At 40.8% G+C, this 27,196-nt stretch overlaps 1 protein-coding gene across 3 annotated transcripts in view; it reads right to left on the bottom strand.

Annotated features, from left to right (window-relative positions):
* Positions 1 to 27,196, bottom strand: part of LOC122559541 (receptor-type tyrosine-protein phosphatase zeta) — a 265,364-nt gene that overhangs the window by 98,571 nt on the left and 139,597 nt on the right. For all 3 annotated transcript variants that reach the window (XM_043709180.2, XM_043709179.2, XM_087997408.1), the window contains exons 3-8: positions 22,203 to 22,382; positions 21,800 to 21,948; positions 11,356 to 11,451; positions 6,935 to 7,001; positions 5,182 to 5,339; positions 110 to 260 (exon numbers count right to left, since the gene is read on the bottom strand). In XM_043709180.2, the coding sequence (XP_043565115.2) occupies positions 110 to 260; positions 5,182 to 5,339; positions 6,935 to 7,001; positions 11,356 to 11,451; positions 21,800 to 21,948; positions 22,203 to 22,382 (801 nt within the window). The remainder of the gene's footprint in view (positions 1 to 109; positions 261 to 5,181; positions 5,340 to 6,934; positions 7,002 to 11,355; positions 11,452 to 21,799; positions 21,949 to 22,202; positions 22,383 to 27,196) is intronic.

The following is a 27,196-nucleotide window of genomic DNA, read 5'->3' as shown; positions in this document are numbered from 1 at the left end:
TAGGTGTTATGTAAACACACATTATTTCTTCAACTTCTGCAAAAAATCGATCACAAAAGATCCAATGCAAAATTTAGAGATTTATAATGGCAAACTGTTTTGAACCTACCTGGTTCATGAACCTCTTCTGTGCCTGAGTAGGAGGAGAAAACTTGCCCAACGAATTGGTACTGCTGCTCCCTGTAGTTGTTCTGAAGGTAATCGATCAACATTACATAGCCAGACTGTTGCATGGTCAGCACCTCACAGAATACCTCCAGCTGGATCAAAGCACAAGTGTTTCAAAAACCTTTTCAACGCAAGGACAGATTTATTCACAGAGCTGTCAAATGGCAGCTTCTTCATAACAAGAGAGAAAGGTAAGATCATTTAAATTTTAAAAAAGCCCAAACTGATCCTCACTTGTGAGTTTTCTACTGGGGCAATTGAACGTGAATTAAAATCAGGAAATGTTGACTAATTTCACCTCCTTGGCCCATGGGCAGTCAAGTCGTTGTAGGACCCACTGAAATGGGAACTGGAAATTGAATGAGACCTTCAGTCCTGTATGGCATCAACTTAAAATTTAATTAAAATACATTTCAGAGGATAATGCTGCTTATTTAATAGATTTGTTTTGGATGAATAGGTTATTGCCTGGTTAAGATATTAGGAGAAGCCCATTAAAACACACACACATTAAGGATTTGTGAGGTGAAATTTCCAGTATATTTTGTTAATTGTTTTTAAGTCATTGCAATTTTTGCTACTGTAGGTTCATTACACAGAGAATCACTGAGATCTGCGAATTTGAAAATACATTTATTTATTTGAGAAATTGTTATGAAACTAAAGATAAAATTACAGACAGTAGAATGCTCAAATCAGACAACAAATTCAAAATCCCTTTGGAATACAGATATAACTTGTATAATGACAATTAATTTACTCCATGTTGTCAAAACCACAGATAATTTCAAACAAAGGCATATCTGTTACTGAAAGTTCTCTAAGACAATTGGTAGCTTATTACTGAAAGATGCTCATCAATGAACTTCCCTCCATTATAAGGTCACATGTTCACCAGTGATTGCAAAATGTTTAGCATCATTCACGACTCCTCAGATGCTGAAGCAGTCCATGCTTATTGCAACAATATACAGGCTTAGGCTGACAAGTGGCAAGTAATATATTACACGCTATACAATGCCAGGCAATGAAACCATCTCCAATAAAAGACAATCTAACCACCGTCCTTTGACATTCAATGGTGGTACCATCACTGATACCCCTGCAATCAACATTCTGAGGAATACCATTGAGCAGAAACTATATAAATACAGTGGCTACAAGAGCCAGTAAGAGGCTACTGCAGTGAGTAATTTACCTTCTGCCTTCCCAAAGCCTGTCCACTATCTCAAGGCATGAGTCAGGAGTGTGGTGAAATACACCTCACTTGCCTGGGTGAGTGCAGCTCCAACTACACAAGAAACTTGACACGATCTCGGACAAAGTAGCCCGCTTGATTAGCGCTACACCCACAAACATCCACCCTCTCCACTACGACGCTCTATAGCAGCAGTGTGTACTATCTACAAGATGCACTGCAGAAGTTCACCAAAGATCCTCAGACAGCATCCTCCAAACACACAACCACTTCCATCTAGAAGGGCAAGGGCAGTAAATACATGGGTACACCATCACCTTCAAGTTCCCCTCCAAACCACTCACCATCCTCACTTGGAAATATATCACCATTCCTTCACTGTCACTGGGTTAAAATCCTGGAACTCCCTCCCTAAGGGCATTGTGGATTAACCTACAGAATGTGGGCTGCAGCAAGTCAAGAAGGCAGCTCACCACCGTCTTCCCAAGGGCAACTACAAACAGGCAATAAATGATGGCCCAGCCAGTGATACCCACATCTCATGAATGAATAATGAAAAATCAACAGGAATGGATTGTTAATGAGCATTTACATTAATTTTTCATGTCTCCAGGTCTTGTTCATGATTTGAGCATGTGTGAGCTAATCTCTATTTTTCATCGTTGTCTGGGAACTGTTGTGGATGGGTCAGTTAGCTTGTTTGGCTGGGTGGCTATTTTGTGATGCAGACTAATGAGTTCCATTCCCAAATGAACTGAGAACACCGCAGAAGGTCCCTCCTTTCAAAGTTGCCCCTTACCCAAGGCATGTCGGCCCTCAGGTTAAATTTACCACAAGTCACCTCTCTCTCTCTGCAACTTGTGGCTTTCCCTTCAGCACAGAGCTCACCACAATTCAGCAGGTCTGCTAGGTCATGCTGCTTTCAGGTGTGATTAAAATAAAGAAGGTATCATTTGGGTACACCAGGATGTAATGCTGGCATGCCACTCCATGTCTCTCATGGATCCTCCACAGCCACTGACCCAATATCCATATTTTAAAATTGACATTAAATATAAACTTCTAACAATCTAATAGGGCTACCATTCAAACAGTGCTAGAAAACTCTAATGCACAAGATAATTAATTTATATAAAATATTTAAAACATTAAATGCAGGAGAGATTCAAACAATTAGAACACTTAATCACTTACCAATTCCAAGACAGATAACTCTTTAATAACCTCTTAAGACTGTCAATCACATTTCATAATGAAGTGAAGAATGGGATTAGGAAAGACAAAGCTTCAAGCTTTTGTCAATTGTCAAATTCACTGTGCCTCCTCATTACTGTTCTATTCTTACATTACATTTTTATGGGGCAGGAAGCTGCAACACAGGATGTACCTTTTTGAGGTTTTGGGTGGGGGTGTCACCATTATGTGATCTATAGTAAATTTAATTTTCTAAATCTATAATGATGATTTAGACAAAGAATCACATCATATTCTAGGCTTGCTGACAATACAAAGCGAAGTGGAAAAGTAAGTTATAAGGAAGACATGGAGATTAGCAGGAGATATGGGCATTTTAAGTGAACAGGCAACAGAGAATTGGTTGGAGCATGATGTGAGGAAGTTTATTCATTTTGATCATGAAAATAGAGAAGTAGACTATTTTTATGAGGCATGAATTTTGTAAATGGTAGCATTCAGAGCTAACATTCAACAAGTAATAAGAATGCCAAAGGCAAGTTGGCGATTATCACAGGGGGATTAGAGTTGAGGAACAAAGAAGTCTTGCTACAATTGTACAGGCCTTTGAGACTACACCTGGAATACTGTGTGCAGTTTTCATCACCATATTTAAGGAAGGCTTTACTTGTATTGAAGTCAGTATAATGAAGGCTAATTAGACTGGTGCCAGCGATGAAAAGATTTCCTATACAGAAAAGCTATATGGCGCATATATTCAATGGAGTTTAGAATGAGAGGTACCATCACTGAAGTACATAATAGTCTGAAAGACCTTGACAGGGTAGACACTGGAGGGTTGCTTCCACTGGTTGGGAATCTAGAACACTCAGGCACCGTGTTTATTGAGGACTGGGACAAGGAAAACGTTTTTACCCAAATGGCTGTGATTCTTTGGAACAGGTTGTGAATGCTTTTTAGTCAGCAACTATTTTCAGATGCTGAAAGACAATTTTCCATCTCAAAAAGATTCAAGGATTATCAGGAGAGGGCATAGAAGTTCTGTTGAAATGTGAAATCGTTGAGAATTATATTAAGTAACGGACAGGCTCAACAGAATTTATGGTTCACTCCTGCTCTTATTTCTTGTCTTATGTCTGTGGGGGAAAAGAAAATATTGAGTTCTGGGCTGCTGACCCCAAGAACTGAGGGAAGCTTTCTAACCAGACCGATCTGCATCGCCCCCTCTTCCACCTCCCCACCCCTCATTACATTTCAGCCTCCAAAACTCAATTCCTCCCCGTCCACTTCTCTTGGAGACAAATATATTACAGAAATAGGATTTAGGGGAGAGCTTGGGTTTCAGAATTTGGAACAGGCCTGACTCCTGTTTCTCTGGCAAGTAGTGAAAATTGGGCCCACAAATAACAAGTGCTAATTTGTTCACAGAAAAAGAAAGTGTTTCTGATTACTGGAAAGTTTTATTTATTTATATTTTTAAACCTGTAGCTAATTCAATATATTTCTGATTTTTGGGATTGTCTGCTTCCGTTCTCTTGATGCCGAACGTACATGCATATTTGAAAACCATGCACCAAAGATTCGTAAGTGGCCACCAATTAAATATAATTTAATAGGTAAGGGAGAGGCTGAACAGGCTGGGGCTGTTTTCCCTGGAGCATCGGAGGCTGAGGGGAGACGTTATAGAGGTTTACAAAATTATGAGGGGCATGGATAGGATAAATAGACAAAGTCTTTTCCCTGGGGTTGAGGAGTCCAGAACTAGAGGGCATAGGTTTAGGGTGAGAGGGGAAAGATATAAAAGAGACCTAAGGGGCAACTTTTTCACGCAGAGGGTGGTATGTGTATGGAATGAGCTGCCAGAGGAAGTGGTGGAGGCTGGTACAAATGCAACATTTAAAAGGCATTTGGATGGGTATATGAATAGGAAGGGTTTGGAGGGATATGGGCCGGGTGCTGGCAGGTGGGACTAGATTGGGTCGGGATATCTGGTCGGCATGGACGGGTTGGACCAAAGGGTCTGTTTCCATGCTGTACATCTCTATGACTCTATGACTCTAAGGTAAGGAATGGAGGTAGAGATGGTGGTAGGGGGAAGGGAAGGATCATGGACTGGAGCTGAAGATTTTCTGATACTTCCTTCTACCATGCAGCATAATTCCTGAAATGGAAATATAGCTTGGAGATATCTAGTGTTCTGACAACATTTCAAGGACAGCACAATGAAGGGATATTGAGACCCAACAGGAAAATCGAGTGAGGCTCCATACATACTTACTCTGAGAATTACAATATATACACACACACACATACATGCATGCAATGTTCCTTTTAAAAAATGAAATTGTCCCAGATTGTGAAAATTTAAACAGTTCTGGGGCTGCACACTGTGCTCACTCAGCAATTATTCTGCAGAAGATTATGTACCACACAGTCTTCTGGAATTGGCTCAAAATGGTACCTTGTGGATTGGGAATAGGGAGCACAGCACTGCAGTTATTGCTGACTCTTGTAAAATTGATAATATTTCTGTTACATCCTGTGACTTTTCTACTTTGCATTAAGCTACACAATTTACAAACTACTGCACAACTTAAACACTGTAAAGTAGTGGAATTTACCTGAATTTCAGAAATGGGAACAGTTTCTTTAAACACAATCCATTGGACAGTTTCTGTACAGGGAGGTGTAGTAAGGGAGCCATTATAACTATAATATTTATCCGTGGAGTTTGGAAGAAGGTTCAGTAAAATGAATGGTTCCACCATTGCCTGTTTTCCTAAAACAATGAAAAATCTTGAATGAAGATTCATTATGTAGAAAATAATCACTTCTTTAACTACCAAATGTCAATATTAACGCTAGCATACTATACAAGTAGCTGTTCATATAGTAGAATTATCAAAGAATCCAAGGGGTAGCTTTGAATTAAATGGTAATTTTTGCAAGCTTGAAGCAGTCTTTTTTTACAAATATCTCTCCCAATTTTTTTAACTCCAATGGATCCACCAGCATCCACATCACACAATTACTTGCACAGTTTTATAAAGTGGCAACCAAGTGAGTCCTATTTCTGAAATTACAAGTCGATTCAATTGCTTATTCCACAACTATCCCTTCACTGGATTTGGTTTAGCAAGCGCAAGTACTCAATGTGCTCACCAATCCTTATTATTTTGAAAGTAGTTAAAACAAACTGAATGAATGGCTACCCTGTAATAACAGAAAGAGGAATTTCAGGTGCGCTCAAAGTTTAAAATTCATTATCCCACAGTATGAATTTATACATCCATTATATTCATTAATTTGTGGCATAGCATTTTAGAAATCAGAAATGAGAAAGTTAATTATTGTGTTAAATTTACAGTATAAAATTGCCTTGGGCTGCATGCAGGTTAAAGCTCCCCAAAGGCATTCTTGGAGTTCAGGAGATTTGTGTCTGTGAGAGGGTTTCCTGTAATGTCTAAAAATGTAGGCAAATATTTCCCGCTGAAAAAAGAATTATCGAATCATAGAATAGAATCCCTACAGTGTGGAAGCAGGCCATTCGGCCCATCAAGTCCACATTAAACCTCCAAAGAGCATCCCACCCAGACTCACTACTCCCCCCCCCCCCCCCCCCCCCCCACCATACCTGTAAACCTGCATTCCCAATGGGCCAGTTAACCTAACCTACACATCCCTGGACACTATGGGCAATTTAGCATGGTCAATCCACCTAACCTGCACATCTTTGGACTGTGGGAGGAAACCAGAGCATCCTGAGTTGCCCAAGCGGAAATGGGGCGAATTTGCAAACTCCACACAGACAGTCGCCCAAAGATAGAATCAAATCTGAGTCCCTGCAGCAGTGCTAACTTACTGAGCCCATAGATCAACAATAAAATAAAATGCACAAGAAGTGCAAAAATATTTTTCTAAACTTGAAGAAAAAAATGCACTTATTTTAAAATATTAATCTCCTTATACAAATGGAATAGTTGAGATGTCATGGATGTGTCTGCCAGACTACTGCGTGAAGAGTGACTCTAATTAATCCTGCCAATTCCAACAGAGATAAGGCTATTGGCCACTGTCAGCTACAATCCCAGAGTGCCTGTTTGGATTTATAGTATCCAAATCATTTTTTGCAAATGCTGATTCACTAGATTTTTATTTCCAGTATATTTTTCATCTTTAAGAAATGTTAGTTAACATTTGCACAATTTATATAACTAAAATCTATTTTCCTGTTACTTAATATTATTTCAGAATCCTACATAATAACAATAAATAACTCACTTTGCTCAGTTTGAATTCTGAAGCCTTTTCATTTCTTTCAATCTAGATACACTGGAGTGGTTCCCTCCTTGACTATTTATCTACTGAACTTACCATAACGGCTAACTGCTTCCACACCACGTATGACACTTTCATAATCCATATTATCTTCTGGACCAATCTGTAAAATTGAGACAGTTTTAAAATTGGTTGTGTTATGAAGATGTGGGTGAACTGTACCGTTAAGAGAGTTAAAAGCTAGCAGTGACAGCACCAAGTGTTCTCAATAAAACACAATGCAACATGTGCTCCAGCTACTGGGGTAGCTGGTTGCCTGGAAATGACAAAACAGATTTGAATTGGACCAATCAGTTTAAATTTTACCCCGCCACCCCCACCCCCCACCCCAAATACCAAACTCCAATCCAATTTGAATTTAGTATATTGACAATCTTAAAAGCCAATGACACAATCTGATGCTTTGGGGGTATAAGACCGGAGAAAATTGAACAGTTGGGAGGAGAACTGCCAAGCCACCAGCATGTAGAGACTGCCCAAAAAAAGCTCTCTTAAAGGTACCTTTATTGATCAGTAACCTATGAAGCAGAATCCCAAAGAAGAAGGAAAGAAGACAGGAATACAGAGAAAACTGAAGCTGCCTGATTTTGAGATAAGAAGTTTTGTTTTGTCAATCTTAATTCGGGGTTTTATCAGATTAGTGTTATAGAGGGGAAGGTAAGAGATAGGTTAGAGGAAGGAGTTGTAAATGGTTGTTAGTTAATTATTCTCTGTTATACTTAAAGAAATAAAGTTGTTAATTTTTACTGTAAATAGTTTTTGATTGCTTGAATTTTCGCAGATGACCGCACGGGATAAATCTTTTCTGTGTTACTGGTTTAAATAAGCAGGAGAGTTTACCCCATGTCGTAACAGTTGTTTGCTTCAACATACCCCACATTAATAGCACATTGGCGATTAAGTTTAGATATGATGTATGTTAAAAGTGCCTTCCTGACATACTGTTTGTTGGTTTGTTTAAAGAATGCACTGTTAACAAATCAAGTGTAAAAATCATGCAAGTGTACTGTAAGAAAACAATTACTCTTCTGACAGTACCTCTTCTACTCACAAATTATTATTTGTAATATGTTGCAAATAATCAAACATCTTACTTTATATGTAATAAAAAATCTCAGCAGGAATCAAAACTTTATGAAAACACACTGAAATCTCCATGTATTTTGACATGGAAATATTTACAATAACCTAGATAAATTGATCTTTCACTTGAACAATGGGAAAAGATTACAAGCTGTGGTGAGCTGTGTGTGACAGAGTGACAATTAGGAATTTGACGTAGATCTTTAAAAAAATTGAAAAATGGAGGCCACACAGCAAGCAGTGTTGGTTAGAAGGGGAGTCTGCCTTTAACTCCAGGAATTCTCTCCAGGACATCATTACATGGAGGTGAGAGAGGACTCTGCCTATTACTGAAAATGCCAGCCTCAAGGTCCTGTCTGTGTGACAGATTGTAAATGTCACCAGACAGCGCATTTCATTAGGTGGTTGTCCAATGACCTATATTCCATGTAGGCAGTTTCAGCAAAACGTTGGCAGTCAGGAATGCCCCTGCTTATAAATGTGGAATAGACGGAAACAGCAAGTAGGTGCAATCTCATTCTGGTGCAGTATGGGTTTTGGCATTGGTCCATTTTTACCCGCTTATTCCTTCAAAAATAAAGGAAAGCGCATGTGAGAAACCCGTTGTTCCAGTTCTACAGGCATACTAAATCATGCAGTGACAGGAACCTTGTGGAAAAGTGTCAAGAATAGAGAGATGAAAACAAAAATACAAAAATAGCAAAAAATACTCAGAGGTTAACTCAGCAGCAGCTGTTTAAACACACTTTGGTAAACTGTAACATTGTGATTTAACTAAATTAGCCGCAATCTGGAGGGTGTTGATGTCTGCAAGAAGTTGCTTCACCATGGTAATGAAGCTGGTGGACTTCAATGTGTTTTAGCATTTCCCAAAGGCCACCTCTGCTCACTGTGTCAAATGACTTGATGAGATCGAGAAAGGTGACGTTGAGCCATTGGCTTTGTGGGCGGCACAGTGGCACAGTGGTTAGCACTGCTGCCTCACAGCGCCAGAGACCCGGGTTCAATTCCCGCCTCAGGCGACTGACTGTTTGGAGTTTGTACGTTCTCCCCGTGTCTGCGTGGGTTTCCTCCGGGTGCTCCGGTTTCCTCCCACAGTCCAAAGATGTGCAGGTCAGGTGAATTGGCCATGCTAAATTGCCCGTAGTGTTAGGTAAGGGGTAAATGTAGGGGTATGGGTGGGTTGTGCTTCGGCGGGTCGGTGCGGACTTGTTGGGCCGAAGGGCCTGTTTCCACACTGTAATGTAATCTAATCTTCCAACATTTTTCTTGGTATGTATACCCAGACAAATACATGTCTGTGATGGCTCTGTTAACTCTGAAACCTCAAAGGCTCTCTTGGAGGATTTATTTTGCAAAAGCAGAGACAAGCTTGTTCAGAGGTATTCTAAGTCAGAATCTTATCAGCAATAAAAAGGAAGGTGATCCCACAATAAGTCGAGTAACCTGACTTTTCTCCTTTCTTTTTGTATGAAGTGATGATAACAGCATTGCACAGGGTCTGTGGAATCCTGCCCCAATCTCAAAAAGCCATGAAAAGCTCATGAACTTGGTTTGTAGGGTAGGGGGGGGGGGGGCACAGATGGAGGCTTCAGAAGAAATTCCTTCGATCCTAAGGCATTATTCTGGTTACCTAATCAAAAGCAGTCACACTTTCTTCCTAAGTCAATAGATGTGAAGGTGGAAAAGAACAGCAGATCAGACAGCATCCGAAGAACAGGAAAGTCAACGCTTCAGGCTGAAATCCTTTGTCAGGACTGGGAGGGGGAGGGGAGCCCAGAAGTAAATGGGGTGGGTGGTTGGGGGGGTGTTGGAGTTTGTGGGCTAGGTGGGATGGTGATAGGTGGATGCAGGTAGGAGGCTATTGTGATTGGTCAGTGGGAAGGGTGGAACAGAAAGGTAAGTAGGAAGATGGACTGGTTAGGTCAGGGAGGCTAGAGGGAGGTGGAGGGCTGGAGGTGGAGGGATTTTGAAGCTGGTGAAATAAATATTGAGGCCATTGGGCTGTATGCTCCCCAGGTGAAACATCAAGTGCTGTTCCTCCAGTTTGCATTTGGCCTCACTCTGACAGTGGAGAAGCCAAGGATGGACATGCCGCCCAGTGGAGTGGGAGGGGCAATTAAAATGGATGGCATCCAGAAGGTCAGGTTGGTTGATGTGTGCAGAGTGCAGATGTTCTGCGAACTGGTCCCTAAGTCTGCATTTGGCCTCCCCGATATAGACGAGACCACTTCGGGAGCACAAGATACAGTAGATCAGGTTAGATGAAGTGCAGGTGAATCTCTGTCTGATCTGGAAGGATTGCTTGGGGTCTGAAACGGAGGTGAGTGGGGAGGTGGGGGCAGGTGTTATACCTCTTGCGGTTGCAGGGAAAGGTATCAGGTGTGGTGTTGAAGTTGATGCGGTGACGAGGGAGTCGCGGGGTGAATGGTTCCCTCCAGAGTCAGGCTCTCATCCAGTTGTTCTTAGATAAGCTGTGGTCTGTTGGTGGATGGCAGTTTCATGCACTGTGCACTTGGCAATGCAAAGTGTTTCAAATTGCTCTGACCAGTGACCTAGGGCTGGCACCTTGTTGATGTGCTGTGTCTTGCCATTGGGCACTCCTCAAGGGGCTTTTGTGTTTGAGTTGTTTGCCCATAGACAATTTTCAGTGCTTTGCAGAAAAAACATATACATCATACAGGGAGCAGGTAAATACAGGCTTGGACCATTTTATGACATCTGCCTCTATTTTGATTCAATGGGTATTTCAGTTTCTCCAAATAAAAGTATGTTCTTTCATTGTGTGTTTCCAACTGAGGAAGCTCTAAAGTGCATGATAGAAAACTTCAAAACAAAAGGGCAAGGAAGCAAATCATCAATTAATGATCTTGTGTTTGAGAAGTGTGCCAATTGTAGAGGTAGGGAATTGAATAGTGTTGAAATCCTGACAAAGAATGCTCTAGCACATGTGACAATAGAATTAGAGTATTGCTTCTCAAAATATGGAATGTTATAAGAGACAAAAGTAGCAATTATCAGCTCCAAGATAGGGTGTGAAGCTTTTGCAAATGTTAGGAATTAATGCCCAAGCACAAACATTCCTCTTCTTGGACAAGGAAAAAGTAGTCATATTTTATGAATTCGTTTTTAGTAAGAAGCTATACTCTCAAAGAGAAATTAGAAAATTTTCCCCCAGTTTGTTATCTGATCTGTGCTCGCAATGGGAAAGCAAGTACACATTTTTAAATTTTAAGTTCTTGCACCTAATTACAGATTTGAAAAAAAAATTGAAATGTGGGGCTGGTCTGAAGACAACGGAAAATATTAACCTTTTACATATTTACAGCTTTCCAAAGGAAGGATCAATTTCTGTACTCAAATAGTTTACACACCTCAAATAAGACAGAGAGAGCTTTGAGACTGCCTTGTCCTTGCAACGCCTCCTCAAAACTTTTAAAAAGATTTGACTCAAAGCAGAAGATCTGCATCTGAAAGCACATAAGCAAATCAATTAATATTCTCAACTTCAGGTGTGTAGAATAAATGTTAGTTACACTTTCATGGAGTACCAGATACAAGTTGCATCTATTTTGTTTAAATTTGCATACATTTATGGAACAGCCCTATCATTCCGACATAAATACGCTTCTGATATTTACAGAAATTTAAAATTACAATATAAACTAAAACATTGCATGCATATAGGAAGCACATTGACACAGTGAATCACAAGAATATTTCAGTGAATTGGGGACCTGGATTAGAATTTAGCTTACATCAGAGCAATAATGTAAAATTTTATTTCCTCTCTGCTGGCTGAGAGGCTCCAAAATAGCATGGAATTGGGAAATTCAAAACAGATTCTCAGGAAGCACCAGCCTACAGTAGATAACTAGCTCTATTGCGCCACCAAATTAGCTATATCTCGTAACAATGTAAGCCTGAAATCAAAATGGCGCAGTAGGTAGGATGGTATTGTGAAAATATTCCCTAAAAATGCAAATGACACAAATTCATGAAATACAATTTGTTTTGACATTTGACTTTGAGAAAATAAGGAGAACGATTCCAACTCAGACATAAAGAAAGAGTGAGTTATGAATCTCTTTTTGGAATTGAAATTGTCAAAATTGAGTTTAGAAAAATTATTTTGCTCCAAACCAGAACAAATTTTGGATATGCTTAATAAAAATGCATGACATTCAATTCATTGTCTTCTGAATGTTCATCATGGCTAATAAATTGAATCCCAATGTAAGTAGGTTCCATTTTTGTTGAATCAGTGAAATGGCTCTCTCTCACATGCTGCCAATGAGGATTGCATTTAGCTTTTCAGAAAAAAGGGATGAACTTTCTGCAGTCATTACACTTAAGAATGAGATCAGAGTTATCTGTTGTTATTTTCCCCGATAGAAAAGGATTGATCAGGAGGAAGGGATCTTAATAGACCAGAGGCAGGCTTTGTGAATGATGAGAAATGTAGATACAGGGCTGGAATACACATATAGGAAGGCAACTACAATTAATAGACTGAATAGATCTATGTTGCTGAACTTAAGTGAGCATAGAAGGTGTAAAATGTAGGTCTGAATTTTGCTATTTTTTTGGGCTAGGTGTCATTTACAGGGAGTTGCATGGAGAATTTTCCACTATGCCTCATGGCAGCTTTCCTTATTGCAAATCCTGAGCTCTGCTCCTCAACTATCATCACAGAGGGACCCAACTAAGAAAGTGAAGTCGGCACCCTGCTTCAACAAACAGGGGAGCTAATTGGAGCAGTGGAGAAGGAGGGCAACGCTTTTGGACTGCCAAAGGAAGGTGCGGCAGTAGGTGCTGCCAGCACGGACAGAGATATCCAGCCAGTATCCTGGCAATAAGAAACACTCAGGAATGTTGAAAGAAAGTCAATGACCTTCTGCACTCCCACACTCACTCACTAACTCCATTCATACATTTGGAGATGCCGGTGTTGGGCTGGGGTGTACAAAGATGGTATAAATTCTGTGTGTTAGGATTGAGCCCTCCACTACCACCTGATGAAGGAGTGACACTCTGAAAGCTAGTGTGCTTCCAATTAAACCTGTTGGTCTATAACCTGGTGTTGTGTGATTTTTAACTCCATTCATACATCTTCCATTGAGACTAATGGTCTACCACTCTCACTACCGTGTGTAGCATCTTCACTCAATGTCTCTCACCCAACTCATCTTCAAAACGTAATAACTCTCCCTGACCTCTGTGCTTCCTATCCATGACTGGGAGCAGCTCAGCAAAATCAAACCTGTCCCTGCATCATCACTAACAGCCCTTCAAGCCATTTCCATCCCACTCAGTTCATCCTGCTGTCTCATTGCGGGAAGAAATGTCACGCAACACGGTGGAGATAGTGAAGATGGATTTAATATGGTGGACAGCATTTGTGTCCTCACCCTGCTACCAGGAGAAGATCCCCAAACTGGCTGGAGAGAATTGAAAGCATCACGTGGAGATCTGAGACCTCCAGGTGTAGACTACCAACTAATCTTTGTTCTGCACTCTCATCACCATTGTGAACACATTTGAAAGATGCTCAACTTCATCACTGTTGCAAAACTAATGGCCCCTCAAGCATCTACCAGCAGCACCCACACTGCCTTCACCCCAATCAGCTAGCATGCCTGCTCCACCTTAGAGGGAGAAACTATACATTTCCCAAAGATGTAGCAGCAAGGATTTCTCCTGAGAGTCCGACCTCGGTATGTTCTGTTTCTAGATTAGATGTGGGAGTGCATTCTGGTGAATACATCACTGGCACTTATCCACAGGTGGTGAAGGATGAAACGGCCCAGGGATGCTAGGCCCCCTACCTCCCCACTGCTTGTGATCTCCACATGGAAGTTGCAGCTGGAGAGGCTGAGCCTGCCTCTGTGCGGCACATTCTCTGAACATCTGAACATGAAAGGCCCGTGCATCTTATGCCCAAACCTTCCAGGCAAGCAGGCCTTACTAGAGAGCAGACTCCACTCCTATCCTGACTGCAGATCCCGGTACTGCACCAAGACATCGTGGGAGGGCATAGTCTTTAAAATAAAACTGCGCTGAGGGGGCATAGATGGCACAGGTGACGTACTTCATTGTAAATATACATGCACCCTAAACCATCGCATGCCTGATTGTCATTTTAGCTATAGGGCCATGTTACGAGCTACAATGTCAGAGCTAAACAGCCTCTTTATGCACTCCAAGGATTACAGAAACTGTAGTGGTGAGTACTGCTCATTTCAGAGAATCAGTATTGCAATTGACTTCTGGCATCCACCAACCCTTGAGTGATGATAAGTACAGCCAGGTCTTAGCACTTTAGTGAGGAGATCGCCAAGTCCAAAGTTAATGTGAATGTCTTTCAATAGCTCACTGCCTCCACTTCTGTTCCACACTTATGGCCACCTTGCATGTGACACCACTTGATCATTCTCAAGTGTACACTTCTCTGGAGGTAAAGGTTCATTCTACCTCTGACTGCCTGTGACTGGATTGGTTAGGATCATATTCACTGAAGTTTAGAAGAATGAGGGATCTCTCATAGAAACCTACAAAATTCTAACAGAACTAGACAGGTTAGATATGGAAGGATGCTCCTGATGATGGGGGGAGTCCAGATCAGGGTTCATAGCTTAATGATAAGGGCTTTTAGGACTGAGACAAGGAGTAATGTCTTCACCCAGAGAGTGGCAGCCTGTAGAATTCACTACCACAGAAAGCAGTTGAGGCCAAAACATTGAATGTTTTCAAGAAGGAGTTAGATATAGTTCCTCAGGCTAAAGGGATTGAAGGGTATGGGAAAACGTCAGAATGGGGGGGTTGTATGATCAGCCATGATTATATTGAATGGTGGAGCAGGCTCAAAAGGTCAGACTGACCTACTCTTGCTTCTGTTTTCTATGTTTCTATGTCTTAAAAAAGGAGCTCACATTGATTTTGAGGATCTATGGGCATGTGCATCAAGGTTTCTCTGAATTTTATACTTCCTAGAGTCCTACCAATTAATATGTAATCCCTCACCTTGTTAGATGTCTCAAAATCCTGAAAAGTGTGAAGTGATGCATTAGGTTCCATTTGCCACTGACTAGCTTGTCTGTTTGTCCTGACATCATAAACTTTACACCTCGTTATCTGCAAACTTACTGACTGTACCTCCTATACTCATCACTATTTCATTCATGTAACTGCCCTGAGGAGATGATGAGGGAAGGACCAAAGAAGCAAGTGGTGAGCTGCATCCTCCAGGTAACAACACTGACTTCTATTTCAGGAATTGGCACTACCTCATTTCTCGTCAATACCTGAGAGAATCGCAAACTTCATACAAATCATGTGAGATTAACTAATAATGACATGCAAATGTGTGGAAATAAGGTGCTCACTGCTTACCAGTGAGACTCCCCTCAAACCATTGAAATGTTAAGGGGAAAAATGGACATTTATTTCTCAATTTTGTGAATCAGATTTTTATTTCCACTCTTTGCATATTCTCCCAAAATTCTTTCCATTGCTCATGCCACTTGAGAAGATGGGAAAATTCCACCTTTAGTTTGATTTGACATTTTTAATAGTATTTTTAAGTTTTGAATTTTTTTGTAGTTAACAATGTACACAAATTCAGAGGACAAACAGAAGCCATATTACAGGAACATTTAGCAAATGGTTGTCTGCAGTAAAGAGATGGATTGACCAGCAATAGTCAGCAATATAATTAAGTACTTTGTAGCAACAGACAACATCTCCAAATAGTGCTTTGTCAGCTACTTATAAAGGGAATGGATATTATGGAATAAGCAGGAAGTAGCTGGGAAGTGGAGTCCACTATGGAACCAATATCATACGAAGATATATATTTGGGGATCTGCAAAAAGGAAACTGCAGCGATTATAAAATCAAGTAAGTAGCAATACCACTTGGGTCAAGATTCCTTGCGAGCTGAAGCCAGTTCTGGAATGGTTATGGACTAATTAAGATTTTAAGCTTTACCAAACAAAACTGGGAATTAGAGATGCGGTGGACAAAGTCGTAAGTCACAGGACACCAGGTTATAGTCCAACAAGTTTATTTAAGATCACAAGCTTTTGAAGTGCTGCTCTTTCATCAGGTGAAGTGGAGAGGGGTGCACAGGTACAGAATATGTAGGTGGAGAGACAAACAAAAGATAATTCCAGGTTATTAAGAGTGCAAATAGCTAAGTATGAATAGTGTGAGTAAAGTGTCAATAAAACTGCGATCAGTGTGCTTGCTGAGAGATATTTGGTGGAGACTGTGTTAAAGGGAAGAGAGAAACAAGATGAGGTAAAGGAAAAGCAACCTAACAGGATTGGAGGCTTAGGAAAGATGTAAGAAAAACAGCATCAGAAAATATACTGGATATAACTACCAAATAACCAAAGGGTGGTTTGGCTTCCTGTAGTGCAATTAAAACTAGTAAAATGTACGATTAAAATTGTACGGGTGGCATTTAAGGACTAACATGTCCTGACCCAAATTTAGACAGTAGAATGAAACTGAATGGTTAAAAAATATTAAACAGAAAAAGAGTAGAAAGGACTAGCAATGGATTTCATTGCATCTCATTTCATCAAAAGATTTCACTACACTATTAGAAACAGAGATGGTATGGGGATGGTGCAAAAGTTAAATTTATTTGGCCAAAGTGATAAATGAGACAGGGAGCATTAGCAGTGTCTTACAGACTACCAAGCAGTGAAAAGAACTTAGCAGAAGGGATAAGCAGGCAAACTAGAAAGGATAATTTGAAATTTTAATTGTCTGAAGTATGTGTCAAAGAAGGCAGTACCTTCCACATTTGTAGGACTGCTTGCTCGATCATTGTGGCTCATGAACGCTTTTGTAATGGCTGGCCAACGTGTGAAAATGAGAGGCCATGACTTAAGTTGTTACAGTCAAGAGTAACCTGGGAGTGGTGGCCAGAGATGTGACTAAAAATACCCTTAACTTGCAGCACGTCCAGATTTTGTGTTATGCAGTATTACACTTTAAATAAGAGTGGGTTTTTGATTAATAATCCATTTCAAAATGGCCTTTCAAATGGAAAATGTTTGAAAATCTTAACAGGCCAGAAAAGAAAAGGGTAATAGTGGACTTGGTTCCAGGCAATTACTTTGAGCAAATAAACAATGTAATGGCAGGGGATGATCTAGGAGACCATAAGACCATAAGACATAGGAGTGGAAGTAAGGCCATTCAGCCCACTGAGTCCACACCACCATTTAATCATGGCTGATGGGCATTTCAACTTCACTTACCCGAACTCTCCCTGTAGCCCTTGATTCCTTGCAAGAATTTATCAATCTCTGCCTTGATTACATTTAACGTGTCGGCCTCCACTGTGCTCCATGCAAATGAATTCCACAGGCCCACCACTCTCTGGCTGAAGAAATGTCTCTCATTTCTGTTCTAAATTGACCCCCTTTATTTCTAAGGCTGTGCCCATGGGACATATTCTCCCTGCCCAACTGAAACAACTTTCTAGCGTCCACCCTTTCTAAGCCATGCATTATCTTGTAAGCTTCTATTAGATCTCCCCTCAACCTTCAAAACTCTAATGAATACAATCCCAGGATCCTCAGTCGTTCATCGTATGTTAGGCCTACCATTTCAGGGATGATTCGTGTGAATCTCCGCTAGACACGCTCCAGTGCAAGTATGTCTTTCCTGAGATGAGGGGCCTAAAATTGGACACAGTATTCCAAATGGGGCCTAACTAGAGCTTTATAAAGTCTCAGAAGCAATTCGCTGCTTTTATATTCCAACCCTCCTTGAGATGAATGACATTACGTTTGCTTTCTTAATCACAGACTCAACCTGCAAGTTAAACTTTACAGAATCCTGGATAAAACTCCTAGATCCCTTTCTACTTTGGTTTTATGAATTTTCATACCACTTAGAAAATAGTTCATGCCTGTATTCTTTTTTCCAAAGTGCAAATCTTCGCATTTGCTCACACTGAATTTCATCAGCCATTTCTTGGACCACTCTCCTAAACTGTCTAAATCTTTCTGCAGCTTCACCAGCTCCTCAGTACTACCTGCCTGTCCACCTAACTTCTTATCATCGGCAAACTTCACCAGAATGCCCCCAGTCCTTTCATCCAGATCATTAATATATAAAGTGAACTGCTACAGCCCCAACACTGAACCCTGCGGGACACCACTTGTCACCGGCTGCCATTCTGAAAAAGAAACTTTTATCCCAACTCACTGCCTTTAGTCAGACAGCCAATCCTCAATCCATGTCAGAAGGTCACCTCGAACACCATGGGCCCTCATCTTACTCAGCAGTCTCTTGTGAGACACCTTATCAAAGGCCTTTTGCAAGTCTAGATAGATTTTGATACAGAGGGTGGTGGTGGAGGGTGGTTTTTCAGATTGGAGGACTGTGACCAGTGGAGAGCCACAAGGATTGGTGCTGGGTCCACTACTTGCCATCATTTATATAAATGATTTGGATCTGAGCTTAAGAGGTAGACTTAGTAAGTTTGCAGATGACACCAAAATTGGAGGTGTTGTGGACAGCGAAGAAGGCTACCTTGGATTACAATGGGATCTTGATCAGATGAGCCAATGGGCTGAGGAGTGGCAGATGGAGCTTAAATTAGATAAATACGAGGTGCTGCACTCTGGGAAAGAAAATGTTAGCAGGACTGATACACTTAATGGTAAGGTCCTAGGAGTGTTGCTGGACAAAGAGACCTTGGAGTACAGGTTCATAGCTCCTTGAAAGTAGAGTCGCAGGTAGATAGGATAGTGAAGAAGGCACTTGGTATGCTTTCCTTTATTGGTCAGCGTATTGAGTACAGGAGTTGGGAGGTCATGTTGAGCTGTACAATACATTGGTTAGGCCACTTTTAGAATATTGCATGCAATTCTGGTCTCCTTCATATCGGAAAGATGTTGTGAAACTTGAAAGGGTTCAGAAAAGATTTACAAGGATGTTGCCAGGGTTGGAGGATTTGAGCTAAAGGGAAGGTTGAATATGCTAGGGCTGTTTTCCTTAGAGGATCGGAGGCTGAGGGGTGACCTTATAGAGGTTTAGAAAATCATATGGGGCATGGTTAGGGTAAATAGACAAAGTCTTTTCCCTGGGGTGGGGGAGTCCAGAACTCGAGGGCATGGATTTAGGCTGAGAGGGGAACAATATAAAAGAGACCTAAGAGGTAACGTTTTCACGCAGTCGGTGGTGCATGTGTCGAATGGGCTGCCAGAGGAAGTGGTGGAGGCTAGTACATATGCAACATTTAAAAGGCATCTGGATTGGTATATGAATAAGAAGGGTTTGGAGAGATATGGGCCAGGTGCTGGCAGGTGGGACTAGATTGAGTTGGGATATCTGGTTGGCATGGACGAGTTGGACCAAAGGGTTTATTTCTGTGCTGTCCATCTCTACAACTCTATGACTCTATAACGCCCACTGGGTTTCCCTGGTCTAACCTACTTGTTAACTCTTAAAAGAATTCTAACAGGTTTGTCAGGCATGACCTCCCCTTACTAAATTCATGCTGACTTGTTCTAATCCGACCCTGCACTTCCAAGAATTTAGAAATCTTATCCTTAATGATGGATTCTAGGATTTTATCAACAACCGAAGTTAAGCTAATTGGCCTATAATTTTCCATCTTTTGTCTTGATCGTTTCTTGAACAAGGGGGTTACAACAGCATTCTTCCAATCATCTGGGACCTTCCCTGACTCCAGTGACTTTTGAAAGCTCACAACCAATGCCTCTGCTACTTCCCCAGCCACCTCCCTCAGAACTCTCGGATGTAGCCCATCGGGCCCAGGAGATTTATCTTTGTTTAGACCTTTTAGCTTTTCTAGCACTTTCTCTTTTGTAATGGTTACCATACTCAACTCCGCCTCCTAACTCTCCTTAATTGTTGAGATATTACTCATGTCTTCCACTGTGAAGACTGACGCAAAGTACTTACTAAGTTCTTCACTATTTCCTTATCTCCCATCATTAGCCTTCCAGCATCAATTTGGAGCGGCCCAATGTCTTTTGCCTTTCGTTTGTTTCTTATGTATTGAAATAAACTTTTACCATCATTTCTAATGTTACTGGCTAGCCTACGTTCATATTTGATCCTCTCCTTCCTTATTTCTCTCTTTGTTATCCTCTGATGGTTTTTGTCACCTTCCCAATCTTATGATTTCCCAGTGCTCTTGGCCACATTATAGGCTCTCTCTGTTTCTGTGATACATTTCCTAAGTTCCTTTGTCAGCCATGGTTTCTAATCCCTCCCTCCACTCCCCACCCCTGGATAATCTTTCTTTTCTTTGGGATGAACCTCTGAACTGTATCTTCAATTATACCCAGAAACTCCCACAATTGTTGCTCTGCTGTCTTCCCCACTAGGCTCTGCTTCCAGTCGATTTTCATCAGTTCCTCTCTCATGCCCTTGTAATCACCTTTATTTAACTGTCACACCATTACATCCAATTTTGTCTTCTCTCTTTCAAACGGAGACTGAACTCTACCATATTATGATCGCTGCCTCCTAAGTGTTCCCTAACTTTAAGATCTTTTATAAACTCTGTCTCATTACATAGCACTAAGTCCAGAAAAGCCTGCTCCCTTGTGGGCTCCATCACAGCTGTTCCAAATACCATCCTGTAAGCATTCCATGAATTCCCTTTGGATCAAACGCAATGACAAACACAGACCCAGCAAGTGCAAATCCCAATGCTATAGCTGGTCTCTGTGGGGATTGAACCCATGACCTTGCTATTATCAGCACCACAGTCTAACCATCTGAGCTAACCAACCTATGCTAAGCCAATAGGACATTATTAGGTTAAGTTTAAAAATGAGAAAGGAGGCAGCACAGGAAGAAATAAAAATATCTGACTAAGAGTAGAAAATTTGTTTTTAAGAAGTAGAAAGGGAACTATCCCAAATAAATTGGCAAACCAGCAGTTGACAGTACTTAACTTGTCCCATTGGCAATAATACACTGCGGGGTAGTTCTAAGGGTGTGGTAGGGTTTCCTTACCAAGGGAAGGATGCACTAGATTTTTGTTCGGAGTTAGGAAGCTTTGCGGATCAATTAAAATGAAGCCTGCAATCTTATTCCAGAATTCCGAGCCTCATTTGTGACACCCCTTGTTTTACCAATGTAGGATAAGCTGCGGGTTGCAAGCAAACACTGAGCACTCTCAACCCTACATTGCAGGGATAAGAATCTCCCGATTTTCCATAATTTTCATGGAGTCAAGCCAACGTTTTCACAGTCCCTCAGAGGTTGAGAGCCATGGTCTAGAGTTTTTGAAAGGTAAATTTCTAAAGGTCTTAATGCGTGCTTGCAGTGCAAAGTTACATCCTTTCACCATGCCCCATGGCCCCTACACCCTACATACCAAGCAATGGAATTTCCGTACCGGGGAAAAAGACCCAACTTGAGTTTCTGCTGTTTCTGAAGAAGGGTCACTGGATCTGAAACATCAACTCAGCTTTTTCTCCACAGGTACTGCCAGACCTGCTTAGTTTCTTCAGCAATTTCTGTTTAGATTTCAGATCTTCAGCATCCACAGTTCTTTGTTTTATTTTTTATGTCTGATTTTACTTATGTTCATACACTACGATAACACTCAATTTAAAGTTTCCTTCTTTCTTTCAATAAATTGTAACATTGAAATGCAATGTGGATGTGCTGATTTTCGAGCCTCAGGTAGAGTCTAGAGCAGTTTTCTTCAGAAAATCGACGCAGGTACCTTTTGCATATTAAATACATAAATTTAGAAAATATATATATACATATATTAGATCAAATGTTAAAAATAAAGCAAATCACCTCCAATGGAAATTTTTGTCCATCTATGGTATGTTCTGATCCTTCTGTTGCATTACACTTGCCCCAGTGGAACATTATCTTGCCTGCTTTGTATCTGGACTTCATGCCACCACCACTTATGTAATATTCATCTGTCAAATTCATTTCCACTGAAGATGAAGAATAAAAGGTGTTTGACATTAGTTATCCTGTTGTAAATACATTTGGTGAGTTATTAAAACAGGGAAATATGCTTGTAGAATGAATTTCAGCAATAAGACATCCCAAGTAAATGGGGGGTGGGGGGGTGAAAAACAGTAAAGGTAACTTTATTCTAATTCAACTGTAACAGATCAGTCCCAAACACAGGGGAAAGTACCTTGAAATGTAGCTGTGATATTTTAAATGGAAATAAGGCAAATACCTGTTTTCCCATTGTTGTGAATGACTGTATTTCCACTGGATTCACGTTCCCAGCCCTCAAACAGCAACTTTCGAAAATTCATGTTGACTTGAGTAAAACCATCATCTATATTGATGGGGGATTGTTTAGGACCAGAGCAAATTGGATATTTCTTCACCCAGTTCTTCTGATTTAACTGACCTGAAAAGCATCGAAATATCAACACATTGCTGAACAATTTTGGTAAAGCTGGTGTAAAATACTGCATTGTAATTTCAAGCGTTGACCCTGTTTTATGAAGGATCTAAAACATTACCTAGTTACAGAAAGATAATTCACAATAAATGTAGATAGTACTAACAGCTAATTAATAAGTGTATAATACAATCAAAGCAATCTAATTACTTCAGAGTTAAAAATCACACAACACCAGGTTATAGTCCAACAGGTTTTATTGGAAGCACACTAGCTTTCAGAGCGACGCTCCTTCATCAGGTGCTTCCAATAAAACCTGTTGGACTATAACCTGGTGTTGTGTGATTTTTAACTTTGTACACCCCAGTCCAACACCGGCATCTCCGAATCATAATTACTTCAGGTCTCAGATACTTATCCATGACTTAGAATCAGAACAAGCACCCCAGGCATTGTTTCCTTTAAGTAATCTTGAAATTAAGGTAATCAAACTCAGAAGAAGTGAAAATTGGTTTAGACACTTCTTTACAACCCACTAGACATTACTTTCTATTGATAAACTGCTAGGTGGGTGGGCTAGATTAAAATGAGCTCTGCTCATAGATGATTGGTGTCTTTGATGCCAAGTGTTGCATTATAACACTGTACATGTTTCCTCAATCTGTGAGGAAAAGCTGGCTAAGTCTGGAGTGTGAATGAGGCTGACTACCACTGCATATAACTACACCAGCAGTGGAGATTTTAGATCAACGGTAAGGACGAAAGAGTTCAACAATATTTTTAAAATCATTCACAAGATATAGAAATCACTGGCAAGGTCAGCATTTACTGTTCATCCCTAATTGCCCTCGAGATAGTGGTGGTGAGCCACATTCCTGAACCACTATGGTCCATTTGGTGTAAGGAAAGACACACACAGCGCTGGTCGGGACAGAGTGTGTCTTTAGTTTTACATATCTCAAACCTGGCAAATCTGGATTCAGTCTACCAGCACCAGTTGGCATGGTTATGTTTATAGGGCCAGAGCTTGAAAGGAAGACAGATAGAGAAATGTTAGAATCTATTATGAAACAGGAACAATGCATTCGTCACATCTTAAGGCTAGTTATTAGGTCGGATTTGTTAGGTTTTTTTTCTGGGGGCATAGATCAAACACATGGGTATGTCAATACACTGACCTTGTTTGGAGGTTGTATAAAGATGCACAACACCATTTGGCAATGAATGTTGGAAAAAAAATTGTGACATGCCTTTACACAACTGAGTGAGATTACTATCAGATGCTCAGTGAAATACTGTTCAGGTGCAGTATACAAAGCTAGAATTGTCACAATAAATTGTTATATCATTCTGGAACAAAAATTAGTTGGTTAACTAAATTGGATTGCCCATGACCCAACTGAAATAGTCTACTGTTTCTTTCTAAATTGTAGGGTGTGTGGTGTGTGGAGAGATTTACAGTTATCTGAAATACAAAACTAATGTCTCATGGTTGGGTACCTATTTATATGTAAGTTGTATTAAGTCCAGTACAAGGAGTGCACACCATAAATAACTACCTTTCAATATCTTGAATATGAGAGCCAAGACTAGCTTTTCTGCTGTTCAAATTCTGGCACTTCAAAAGACAAATTAAAAAATGGATTGCTATATAGTTTCCATCACTTCGGCCCAGAGGTTCAAGATCAGCATAAAACATATCAAGAGTAGTTTATGTTTGGATTTCTTTTCCATAAACATGAATTGATCAACTGTTTATTTTAAAACAGACAGATAGATATTTATAACCCAAATAGAGTCTTTAGTAATTAGTCATAGTGTACTTGGATGTAGAGTACTTCATATCCATGTGGCATCACCATGTAAACCTCTTCCCATACTATATAAGATGGCAACCACACTGAAACCTGATTTTGTAATCTTTTCCTCAGATTACCAGTCATGAAAGATTAAGGAATACTGACAGAAAGTGACAGATTTGTAAAACAGCACAACAATAAGGATTGTCAAGAGAAAAATGTCAAATGCTGCAAATCTAAAATAAATAGAAAATGCAGGTAATGCACAACAGCTCACTCTGCACTGGACTAAGAGAGAGGAGCCAACAGGTCAGATGTAAACTTTTAACAAGTTCGGCATTTCCTATTTTATTTCACAAGTTCCTGGCCGCATTGCCTTGAATATACTCAGAGGCACCTCGATTATCCAAACGAGATGGGCGGGCACTACTTTGTTCAGATGATCGACTATTCGGTTAGTCGATTAAATCCCTTTCCTCTGGGGCTCGCGGTTTTTAAAGTCTGCTCCCCATTCAGGAGACGAGGCAGCAGCACACAGTGCGCGAACTCCAGCCTGACCCATCCAACACTGCCCCCCCAGCCCACCCCTGTCCAATACCGCCTCCACCCCATCCAACACCGCCCCCAACCCGTCCAACACCCATGTCTAATACCGTCCCCCCGGCCATCCCCAACCCTGTCCAATACCACCCCCCACTCCGTGGCCGTCCCCCCCCCCCCACCCCGTCCGCCCCTGCCCCCGCCCTAGGGCAGCCGGACTGTACACCAACAACAAGACTGTTGTGAGGGGTAAGTCTCCAAATAGCAAACACACACACACACACAACTTTTTACTGTAACTTTTTGACAGGTTCCACATTTGCCCTGTATAGGACAATATTGGAGAGATTACCTGGCGAAAGGGGGCGTGGGGTTTAGGGTACACCCCTGTGTAGAACTCCAGGGAAAGTGCGGGGAGAGAGAGAGTGGGCGGGAGGTCAGTCATTTGGAGATGGTGCCTATTTAATCACTGTAAACAAAAAACACAATCACTGTTGGAAACACGTCTTTGATGTAATGTTTCTATCGGAACCTTGAGATTTCCTTTGGATAACCTGATATTTGGATAATTGGTATTCGGATAATCAAGGCTCCTCTGTATTGCAGTGTGCTTGGAACAGAATCAAATTCCAGACATTCATCAAGGCCACAGTAGCAATCTATTTCAAATAGAAGATTTAATTGTCGCTCTTTTAAAAGGTTTATCCTTGACCTGGCATGAAAACCTATAGGTAAATCAAATTCTATGCAGAGGTAGCATCCAAGCAAATGATCAGTTACTTGTATTTACAGACAGTTACTGCTGGGAAATGATCAATACAGGTACTTGTGTAGTCTCACATATGCATGAGCAAACTGTTTAAGAACAACAAACTATTTGATATGCCAACTTAGACTGTGTTCAGAAAACAAGACAGATCAAACCTGTTCAGCGATCAAACAAATTATAGGCTAGTAACAATTCGTGTTTATTTTTCTACTGACAGGGTAGAATTTAATTTTTTTTAAAAAACCTGTTTAGCTGTGAAGATTGAGGTTTAGTCAAAGAATCTTGCTAGAAAGATATATACTCTGGTTCCCTTGTTTAAGAAGGTAACTGGAGTAAACATATCTCAGCAATAAAACCTCATTCCTTTAATTCATTTATTTTAATCACTTAATTTCATTCAGGAAAAACCTATCGAGCAGAAATTGCCCATGGTACACACTTCCATGACAGCTATAAGAACTTTCTGAAACAATTCAACAAGAATCCTGACTCTTATTATTTTGGTCCGAGAAAATATGCAATAATTAAAATTGGAGAAGAGTTGTGATTTAAGAATTTTAAGCTAAAGTTACATGGTTTGTCACAGAGATTTTCTTTTACTTGTAGCAAGAGATTAGCATAGAGTGGGTGCCTGTGCTACTACCCATGGGCAGGTTGTACGCAGTCACTAAGTGCAGACAGTATGCAAGTTCCTAGAATTTAAGGGTTTGCCTGTAGATACGCTTCTAGTGGCAAGAATGTAAAAGAGTCAGAGAGATGTACAGCATGGAAACTGACCCTTGGTCTAACTCGTCTATGCTGACCAGCTATCCTAAATTAATCTACTCCCATTTTCCAGCACTTGGCTCATATCCCTCAAAACCCTTCCTATTCATATACCCATCCAGATGCCTTTTAAATGTTTTAATTGTACTAGCCTCCACCACTTCCTCTGGCAACTCATTCCACATATGCACCACCTTCTGCATGAAAAAGCTGCCCCTTTGATCCCTTTTAAATCTTTCCCCTCTCACCCTAAACCTATGTCCTCTAGTTCTGGACTCCCCCAACTCAGGGAAAAGACCTTGTCTATGTACACTATCCATGCTCCTTATGATTTTATAAACCCTAATAAGGTCACCCCTCAGCCTCCAACACTCCAAGAAAACACCCCCAGCCTGTTCATTCTCTCCCTACAGCTCAAACCATCTAACCCTGGCAACATCCTTGAACGGGTTCAGAAAAGATATACAAGTTTCACAGCACCCTCCCTTGGAGGGAGCCCAGAATTGCACACAATATTCCAAAAGTGGCCTAACCAATCTCCTGTACAGCTGCAACATGATCTCCCAACTCATATACTCAATTGTCTCTACTAGAGTCATAGAGATGTACAGCACAGAACCAGACCCTTCAGTCCAACTCTTCCATGCTGACCAGATATCCCAACCCAATCTAGTCCCAGCTGCCAGCACCCGGCCCATATCCATCCAAACCCTTCCTGTTCATATACCCATCCAGATGCCTTTTAAATGTTGCAATTGTACCAGCTTCCAGCACTTTCTCTGGCAGCTCATTCCATATATGCACCACACTCTACGTGAAAATGTTGCCCCTTAGGTCTCTTTATATCTTTCTCATCTCACCCTAAACCTATACCCTGTAGTTATGGACTCCCCCACCCCAGGGAAGAGACCTTGTATTTTTATCCTATCCATGCCCCTCATAATTTT

Source organism: Chiloscyllium plagiosum, unplaced genomic scaffold, assembly GCF_037043375.1.
Source record: "Chiloscyllium plagiosum isolate Xiang-an unplaced genomic scaffold, Cpla_swu_hap1 HiC_scaffold_19, whole genome shotgun sequence".
NCBI classification, from domain to species: Eukaryota; Metazoa; Chordata; class Chondrichthyes; order Orectolobiformes; family Hemiscylliidae; genus Chiloscyllium; species Chiloscyllium plagiosum.
This window is presented reverse-complemented; position numbering and strand designations above follow the sequence as displayed.